This window comes from Anopheles stephensi, chromosome 2, assembly GCF_013141755.1.
Source record: "Anopheles stephensi strain Indian chromosome 2, UCI_ANSTEP_V1.0, whole genome shotgun sequence".
In the NCBI taxonomy this organism is placed as follows: domain Eukaryota; kingdom Metazoa; phylum Arthropoda; class Insecta; order Diptera; family Culicidae; genus Anopheles; species Anopheles stephensi.
The window spans coordinates 35,933,978-35,944,599 of NC_050202.1; the positions used below are offsets into that span (position 1 = coordinate 35,933,978).

At 42.1% G+C, this 10,622-nt stretch overlaps 1 protein-coding gene across 5 annotated transcripts in view; it reads left to right on the forward strand.

Moving 5' to 3' along the window:
* LOC118508412 overlaps positions 1 to 10,203 on the forward strand; it is a 29,135-nt gene extending 18,932 nt beyond the window's left edge. For 4 of the 5 annotated variants that reach the window (XM_036048184.1, XM_036048183.1, XM_036048181.1 and 1 more), the window contains one exon: positions 531 to 6,288. In XM_036048184.1, the coding sequence (XP_035904077.1) occupies positions 533 to 5,818 (5,286 nt within the window). In that variant the 5' untranslated portion in view covers positions 531 to 532 and the 3' untranslated portion in view covers positions 5,819 to 6,288. Of the gene's footprint in view, positions 1 to 530; positions 6,289 to 8,322 lie in introns of those variants that run through there. The other variant, XR_004905789.1, reaches the window with a different exon arrangement.
* Positions 10,204 to 10,622: the final 419 nt, after the last annotated feature.

Genomic DNA, 10,622 nt, shown 5'->3' on the forward strand with positions numbered 1-10,622 from the left:
GACCGGGGTTCTAATCCCATCCATACCGCCTCCCTGTACGCAGAGCTGACTACTTTGCTATGGGTAAAATCAAGTCACAAAAACCCATAAATGGCAGGCCGAGACCGTTCAGGGTTGTAGTGCCATGGAAGAAGAAAAAGCTGCGTGGGAGTTTCTTGATGCAGCTGCTTATTTTCTTAAGGCACCATAACGGAATGCTATAGACGTAACGATCGTCAAACACCGAACCTCCTTCAACGGAAAACATATTTGGCAAGGATCGAGAGTGTCCTTGGCCAGTTCGGTGGAATCAAACTTCATTTACCCACAATTTAACAACAAAATAACGTTGCTCTACCACCGATTATTTCACTGGTCTCACTGGCCTGGACAAACATTCACTCAGCTTGAACAGACTCTAGATTTCATTCTCATTCATGTTCTGTGCTCGTGAAATTTCCCATTCTCCTCAATAACATCCTCTAAATGTATTTTTGTTCTAACTACTCAACCATTTTTACTTTACACAAATTGCTACCTCCTTTTTTTAGAAATGAATCTGGACAAGGAAATTCAACATTTTCACAATGAAAATACGATACAGCATAGCAAGAGTAAATCAGTAGAGCAGACTCCTACATCAATGGAGAGGTTAAAGACTCCAGTCGTAGGAACGACGCATGGAACATCGTATTCTTTGCTGATAGCAATGCTGACTGCGGTGCGTAGCTATCATATGAACCAAGTTCATGGCAATTTCAACTTTAGCATCACACTCGAAGACCCACAAGGAGGCAAATTCGACGATATTGTGTTTCATAGGCCACTAGAGAAGATATCATTATACATGCAGTGCAAGCATAAGGCACCAACAGATTCCACAACTCCAGAATCTACAACCACACCGCATACGTCAAGAAATCAAGAAACCATCGCCCAAAATTATTCAACCCAAGAAACCGACGCACAAATTTCTTCAGCTCCAGAGATCACATTACAAAATTCTACAACTCAAGAGACCGTCAACACACCAATCTTGCAGAACAAGAAACAGAAAGCAGAACTGTTAATTGTACCAAATGCTTTTCTTGCACCTAAATCACCATTTTCTATTGCTATGTACTTTAAGTCATTTCTTGAAACTAATCCCATCTTCTCGAAGAATAATTATTATTGTTTATGTACCAATGCCGTTATTGATCCATATTTAAGAATTGAATACTTTTCAGAGCTTAATCCTAGCACGCATTACATATTCTCATGTTATCAGGACCTTGATGCAAAGTTTTATCAATTCAACATTCCCAACCAATGGGCAAAACTCAACGAAAAGCTAAGAGATGCTAGCCTAAGCTATCTGGGAACATTATTAGCTAAATCTATTCATGGCCAACAAACGATGAACAGTAATACTATAATTTGTAACCTGTACGCTGTTTTAGTTAACAGCATAATCGAAAAATCAGACCAAATCATTGCAGTTTCTTCGCCCCCAGTCCAACACACGTACAAGTTTAAAGAAGCTTTTCAACATGCGGATAAATTTTCAGCCTTAGGTAAAATTCGTGAAGCATTTCTCACGGAGTACAAAAAACTCCTACCTAAAAAAGAATCTAAAGACAACGATGTTTGGAACGATATTCGACAAAAAGGAATCAAGATGGACTTAGATTGTTCGATGGCGGCTATGGAAGATGCGTTCAACTCGATGAACAACCAAAACTCTTATTTCACAAAGGTTGATGAAAAAATTGCGCAGTTTTATTCCGAGTTTGTGTTGATTTGCACTCCTGATGAAGAAATACTTCGCCGTAACGCGAAGCAGCTTCTTGCCGAATTGACAGATATTGAATCAGACATTGTTTTTGATACTCTGTGTACTTCAATATTTGAAGTCTTGAAACACAAAGAAGTGTTAGAAATAAACTCAAACTATGTGAATACGACATTTCAAAAACTGAAACGCAACATTTTTTACACTCAATTGAAAACATCAACCAAGGAATACATCGCAACGTTAGAGCAAAAGTATCCTCATGGTTTAATCGATCACAAATGGTTGGAAAGTTCTTGCTTCTTCCAATTTCTTTGCAATAAATCTGCTTTTGGAACTTATCACTATCGTAGCTCGGTTGATTTGAATATCAGCGCTATGATCATACTAGAAACTCTGAACGTACTGCAAACTCAATGCTTATTTATTTTTGAATCCAACTACCATCAAAGCAAAGCGTTGGAGGAAATTCTTGAAAATATCTTTGAATATAATGATTCAGGTCTGGGTTTGGCGCTGTACATAATTGTTGTTCTAGACATGCTCGTAATAGCCAATAACAATTCATTAGCTGAGATGACACGTCGTCTTGAAGAAAAACTAAACAATCATAAGCATAGGCTCATAATCTTGTCGCCACTCACAGCGAAGGAAGAACCTTCGGAAAAATCTTTACTAGTACGCGATCTTGCTCAAGAGGCACGAAATCAGATATTCCTGGACAACAATCAATTATACTTCTTTGGTTCATCCACTTCAATTGAAAGTATGGTACAAAAATCAGACACGTTATCCTTTATGTTCAAAGTTTTGGATTATTACGCGGAAACAAAAGCTACCGATAGAACAAACGTTAATAGGCACAACTACGAAAAGATCAAATGCAGCTATATACAACGAGATGTTGAACCTTACTCTCCATCAAGAGCTCTTGTTGGCCATTCTAATCGGGAGATCAAAAAATGTTTTGAATATTTAAAAGGCTCAATTGGACATCAAACATACACTTTTGATGAAATGATTCACGCATTTCATGAGCCTGTTTGCAAACCAGTATATGAATCAGTACAATCAGCTCTAGCCGAAAAAGAAGAACAACATGACATTACCAATCTGTTTGATAACGAAAACAGGAATAAATGTAAGGTTCTCCTGAGCGAGGCTGGTTTTGGAAAGTCAACTTATTTCACTTGGCTTGCGTGGCGTATAGCGGATTCTCAACCATCACTGTTTGTCGTGAGACTAAACGCGAATGAATATTGTTCCATATTTGATAGATTAAAAGAAGGTCAAAATCAGCTTGGCGATTCAAAGTTGATACAAATACTGTACCGTTTGGTTTCTCTCGCGCTTGCTGAACCAAACTTACTGCAAGAAGAAAGTAGAGAATTGGGCGCAAGTTTATTGTGCTTCTCCAATGGGCAAGTCATGCATGATGAGAGTAAAACAACATGTCTACCTTTCGAACAACTCTTTCTCTTGCGTCTATTCTGTAGCAAATTCAATGCAAAGCAACTAGTCCTGCTATTGGATGCGTATGATGAAATAGTTCCCGATTACACTGACATTGTAATCAAGTGCTTCGCAGGGTTCAGCAAGTATGATGGAATACGTAACATCTATTTTTCGAGCCGGCCATACGAGTTTCAGGATGATTTTAAGAAAGCTATTACAAATTGTAGAATCTTCCAGCTGAAACCGTTTTCTCATTACCATCAAATACTATCGCTACACAAACATTTATTAAGCGAGGTGACCGAGTATGAGCATTTGGAAAACAACTTTCGACCAGCTGTGTTGAGCGCTGTGTATAGTACTTTAATCAATCGTTTGGACGATTTAGTAAGTGCGCCACTCTTACTGCATTTGGCAATTGACTCATTATTACCAATCATCAGGCAGCATATAAACTTTTCATCGAACACAATTTCCCGCCTGGTTTTTTCAAACGTCAAACTTCAATCATTCGAAATTATCAAGTCCTTTGTAGATAAAAAATTGGAAATATTACACATAGACAAATCCGAGTTGACCATGGCCGCAACTAAGAACATCCATGTTAACCGTAAAATTAAACAATTCAACAAACAATTCGAACGAGTACACGCTATAATGGCAATATACGTATTATTCGATAAAAAATATGTCGATAAAATAGTATCCAAGCAAGAACTACTAGACATCATGGAAGAAATAGAGCAAGGAGATCAGAAGACCGGAATCATAGTCGGATTTAAAAATAACATTCCGCTCTTTGCTCATAAAACTTTTGCAGAGTATATGGCAGCTTTGTGGATATTCAAAAACCAGCATAAACTCAAAGATGATTCTTACTTCAAATCCCAAATGTTTTGGATGCGAGGCTTTGATAGAATACGCGAATTTTTCAATCAGATGGTTGTTAGAAAAAATGATAAAATGGACATTCACGTGGCTGTTATGAACAAATCGTTGGAAGAGGTTAAGGCGATAATTGAAAATGATGCTTCGCTCGTAACCGCCAGAGATTCTGGCGGTCGGATACCTCTGCTCTTAGCTTTGCAACACGATAACCATGACATCATGCTGCTACTGCTGGAAACGATGAGTTCGATCAATAAGATCGATCTGATTGATGCAAGAGATGATCTTTTCCACTGGAGGGCATTAGACTATGCTTTTGTCATGTGGAACAAAAATGCCATTAAAGCTCTTTTAGATTTCGGAGCAAGTATCAACATATCTACACTATGCGCACAACTGTTTTCAAACGATAACGACAATCTGTTGATACAAGCATATCATTATGTCAATCAATTAGCATCTGCTGAGGATCGCAAACACTTATCCGAATACACAGTGGATCATTTGTTAAAGGAAAGGAAAATTGACATAAACGATAAACGCGAACGTTTGGAGCAGTCAACAGCATTGCAGTATTGTATTGCGAAGAAAGCGTACGAACTATTTGAACAGTTTATTCTACATCTAGACAAGCCTGAGGAATATTTGTCTAGCATGGGAGACCAGCTCATCAAAGCCGCACTCGCCAAAAATGCGTACAACATTGTATGTTTTCTTGTCGATAAATTCGATTTGCATCCGCCACCAAAACAGAACAAACTCAGTCTGTGTGCAGCTCTACTATCAGCCATTGAGTTAGGTCGTATGAGATCATTTAAGATTTTTCTCGAGCAGTTGTGCCTTCTTCTGAACATCGAATGCGCTAGCGATACAACGATTGTTGTGGACGATGTCTTCGAAAACATAAAAACTAAATCATCCGACGAAGCTAATGACAAGTTTCCAAAGAGTTGCTGTGTACGAAAGTCCAAAACTGTACTATTACCGTTGCCAGAGTACAGCGACAAAAATGTTTTTGAGAAAGATCACCTTTTCGAAAGTCTTCTGGCCAGAGCAGTCCATGTGGGAAATGTGGCCATGATGAATTACATCGTCCAAAAATTTCAAAAACCCATTACTAATAGAACTATTGTCACGGTCATGCGTTTAATGCCCAAGGGTAAACGATTGATACATGATCAATCTATTAAGGCTCTCAAATTTCTGCTGCACCAAACAACCGATCTGGAGAGCATTGACCAGCATGGTCGAAATTTATTACACATGACCATACAAAATGGCTGTTTCTTCATGGTGCAGTGTTTAATCGAGGCCGACTTTGACCGCACAATGATCAACAAAAACAAAGGATGGAATATTTTCCACTACATTGCAGCAAGTGAATCAAGTCATAATAATAGGGCATTCAAGTTACTTGAGCTCTGTGAGTCATTAGAGCATTCAGATCTAATTCAGAGTGTCGATGTGGCTGGCAATAGTGTTTACGAGACGGCAATTATTCATAACAATTTTGACATTGCAAGAGACATGATTGAAACAACTTTTATTGATTCAGCAACATTTAGAAAAGAAGACTTTGTGCTAGGATCTGTTGAAAGACTTGTGGAAAAACTTGACGAATTCAAAACGGTTTTGGATTATTTTAAATATTTATTTGAATTTGGAGATATTATGTGGATGAAAGCATACAGCACAATTCGAGCAAGCGTACTAGTTATATGAGCAGCTTTGCTTACATCAACCTTATTTTCTTAAATTTACTTACAAGAAATTTGAATAAACCTTACATGGTATTGTCAGGTGATCGAGAAGTGAAGATAATGATTTAAGTCCCCAATTATGCGAATAAAGCAAGAATTAGTAAGATCGATCAATAATTTCACAACGCAATAAAATATACATGTATTGGAAATTGAGATATGTACATGAAATCAAGAAAAAATGTATATAATTTGCAACCTATGACTACAGACGAATTGGATCGATGACGGATTATCAATAAATATCGCTTTACTCTTCAGGCATGTTTTAAATATTAGGATATTACCGGCCGTGGAAGTCTAACACTCATGACGCTTAGGTTTTATTCGCTGTGTGTAACCAAAATCTACAAAAAAAAAAAAAAAAACAAATAAAATAAACTGGTTCACCGATTTAGAAAAGGAATTGGATTTGAATCAATTTACCCTCAATTTCAATTTAATCCCTGAGGATTTTTACCTGTTGCGATTGCAACACAACCAATATAAGACGCTTTCAAAATGAGGACCTTGTTGTATACATCAATCGTCAGTCAACGTCAAGACGCTGCTGACATATACATCAGTTTCCATGATATCAGGTTAATGCTCTACTGAGTAGATGAAGCTAACCAAGTTCATAGGAAAGACTACAGCCTGAGGAAACCTTTATACTCGAAAGGGCCTGGCCCATTCTCGGCGAAGCGCTTGCTTGAGCTGATCGAGACTTTGGTATTTTTTAGTGCCAATCTTACTTTCCCGAATACCCCCCCCAGGCACAATAGTTCAACGGGATGGCATCTTGTGATTTTGGTGGCCCTTGTACGGTAGAAATGAAGCGAGGGATCTCATTTCGTAACCATTATATTCTACCATGTCCAAGGTCTGCGGCCAAAATGTTTGCGCACCCAGGACTTCAGAGCTCCCTCCAAAATATTTTCACGGTAGAGTTGCGCATTTGTTTTAACCCCATTGTCGATTAATACGAGCGATGAGCGATCGGCTGCCGGCGGTTACGGCAGACCACACCATCACCATGGCTGGCTTTTTCTGCTGGATAACTCTTTTCCATACACCACTTTCGGCAATTCACCACTTTCGACCAAGCGGAGCAACACTTTGGTTCTTGTGAGATGAACTTTTTGTTTTTTTGTAAATCGGTAAGATCTTGCAATTTTTGGAATTACAAAGGCTTTAGTCCTAGCTCATTTTACAATATTAGCAGAATGTTGTAGCATATCTGCTAAACATCATACCATAAGTAAAACCCTCTGAAACAAAAACCAAATGTGCACTGTTTCCAAACCAATGTTCGACGATCAAACCTTAGGACAATAGAGCAGGATTGGATCGCACATGGTAAGTTTTGTTTCTTGAGGGACGGCCTGGCCATATTGCTTGCTCATAGTTAGTAAGTCAGGTTTTTTTCGCTTTCTTGATCGCTTTTATCTTTCCTTGGGCCGGTTCAATGCCTTGGCTTCAAATTTTATGCCCTAACATTTCAACATTCTTCATTCAATAGAAGGCCTTTGCCTTTTAGTACTCTCGAAACATCATCTAACACTCTGTCATGTCGTATGGTGTATGGTGGTTTATTATGTCGTCAATACAATTCACAACGTTTCTATTAAATTTGGCCAAATTGTGTTCCATAATACACTGGAAATTTCCCGGCGTAGCTACAATTCCAAATAACAATCTTTTATATCTTTTTATATCTTTTATATTTTTGCTATTCTCGTGCAGTTATACCTGATGGAAAAGGTATAGAGAATTAAGGAGGTTTGGGCTTCCTTAAAGTCCAAACGAGAGAATATTTTAGCCGTGGTGAAGTGTTGCTCACTCATGATGGCCTTCTTTGCTCTACGCATATCTACACATAGGCGCAAATCACCATTGTTCGTAATGATTGGAACTAAAGGAGACACCCGTTCGCCTATAGACACCCGGTCTGTCTATGGGTATTTCAACTCTTACTTCTTTTATCTTTACCTACTAGTGATTGTTGGTTTCCCTTTACGACGTAAAAACTTTGTGAAAGTTCTGTTATTTTTCCTGGATCTTCTATTTTTACATTTGCGGAAAACTTTCTCGAGGCTGTCCGCGATTTTGGTCTATCCTCATAGCGAGGGAATGTTTCCACACATTCCTCTGTCTCACCACATACCTCACCGCTTGACATGCTTTATTCTTATGCTTGCTCTTTAACTCACATCATCTCTTTGGCATCAGTGATGTTATAAAAAAAATTTCCAAGTTTCCTTTCTGTATTACCAATTGCATGCTTCCCTCCATTCCGTACACGCATTTTTGTACCCGTCTGTGACAGTGGAAAACGAGCTCTTCGCACTTCCCACTGTCCCCGTCCGGCTTCCGCGTCTAGAATTTATTGCTTTCAAAACCATCATGTTGTTTTGGGCAGAAAAAAATGTTCAGCTTCTCTATTACAGCCAATAATGACCTACCTACCCGTTGGAAACTTTGTAGGGCTCCCAGGCGGCTGCAACAGGCGTTGAGAGGTGCGGCGCTCGAGGCAGTAGGACACCTCCTGTCATTCCCCAGCGGGTTGAAGGAGGCTATGGCGACCTTACATGCGCGGTTTGGCAGGCCCGATTTGATTGTCGAATCCATGACCGAGAAGATCAGGAGGATGGCGCCGACAAAATTTGAAAGGTTGTCGACTGTAGTTGAATTTGGGTTCGCAGTAAAGCGTTTGGTAGGAGCGATGACGGCATCTGGGATACGTGGCTACATGTACGATGTAGCATTACTGAAGGAGCTGGTCCGGAAACTGCCGCCCGTCTTGTGCATCGATTGGGCGCGTGCGAGAAGGCATCTTTCGGAGGTCACACTGATAGAGTTTGGTCGATGGATTGGCGACCTGGCGGAAGATCTCTGCGGCGTGATCGACGTGGTTGCTGTCACGGGTGATAGTGACTCGAGACGCCGAGCTCCAGAAACACCCGCCAGCGCAACCCGAGCGACGACAGCCGATCGGCACCCGACGAGTCCATCCTGCTTATTGCAACGCGACGCAAGAGGATTTTTCTGGTGAACCAGCATCGTCGATCGCAGCGTCCTTCCCGTCGACTTGCTTTCTGTGCGGCGCGAACTGTCCTTCGCTTGCCCAGTGTAAGCGGTTCCGAGGAACAACGGTTGCTGCCAGGAGAGCTTTTGTGAATGAACGCAGGATATGTCGAAAGTGCCTCGGGTACCATGGGGGCAGATGCGGCGTAAAGGCGCCGTGTGGGGTAAATGGATGCGGCGTGCAACATCATGAGCTGCTTCACGTAGATAACCGGACACACGCCGACCTTGACGAGCGCGATCTGCTCGGCGTTTCAGGTAAAACCGTTGACGCTGATGTAGCTAACGTTCTTACCCATTCGGGACTGAAGGAGAACGCGCTCCTCAAATAAGTACCCGTTACGCTGCATGGACCTGGTGGGCGCATAGACACGTTTGCCTTCCTAGACGACGACTCTACGCCCACGTTTGTGAAGCACAGACTGATATAGGAACTCGGACTTACTGGAACGCCGCATCCGCTGTGCCTACAATGGACCAGAGGATGAAGGAATCAGTGAGATTGTCTGTACGCATATCGGGTCGAAGCAAACCGGAAACGATCTACGAACTATCAGAGGTGCACAACCTCAAAGAGGCTGCTCTTCCAGCACAGTTCGTCAACGTGACTCAACTGTCGGAAAAATAGACTGATCTGAGAGGTCTTCCCGTCACATCCTACGTCCGAGCCGTACCTCGCGTCCTCATAGGCATCGATAACTGTAATATGACTCGAGTGCTTAAGAGTGTAGACGGAAAGTGCAACGAGCCGGTCGTCTCGAAAACCCGGCTGGGATGGATCGTCTACGGGCCTTGCGCAGTGGCAAGAGTAGGCCCGGGGGCTGACGATGGGACGAAATGGGCTAAGACGCCGGACCTATCGGCACAAGGGCGATGGTTTAGCGGACCGCCGTTTCTCTGGGGACCGGAAAATGCGTGGCCTGCTCGCGTCGACCCGGAGAAAGACACGTCGGAAGAGCTTCGAAAGAGTGTCCATCACCACCAAGTTACAGAACCGCTCATCGTTCTCGACCGGTTCTCGAAGTGGAAACGGGTGCTTCGTGCCGTAGCGTTTGTAATTCGCTTCGCGCAGAATATCCGTCGTCGCGTCACGCCACAGTGATTGGGCCACTGACCCAAGATGAGCTAGCGGAAGCCGAACGGGTGATAATTCGGGGCATACAACGAAGGGCCTACAACAGCGAAATCGTCAGCTTGCGCAAACAGACCCCGCAGAAGCATCCGTGGAAAAGGGGGGTCGAAAAGAAAAGCAGCATCTATAAGCTTTCGCCTATTCTGGACAACCACGGGATCCTGAGAGAGGGGGAAAGTTTGACGGAATGCGTAGGCATCAACGAATCCTCACGGAACCCGATCATCCTTCCTCGGCGAGATTACGGAACCGATTTCATTATTCGGGAGCAACACGAAAGGTACAAACACGGCAACCACAACACGGTTTTGAGCGAATTAAGAATGCGGTACTACATCCCTAAACTGCTGGGGGAATATCGACGCGTTAGAAGAGCTTGTCAGTGGTCCAAAGTGAACAACGCGCGACCGGAGCCACCGCTAATGGGTAATTTACCACAACAAAGAACGGCATTTGATCAGCGGGCCTTTTCCTTCACAGGGATCGACTACTTCGGCTCGTTTTTAGTAGCTGTCGGTCGCAGAGAAGGGAAGCGGTGGGGGGTTATATTCACCTGCCTCACGTCGAG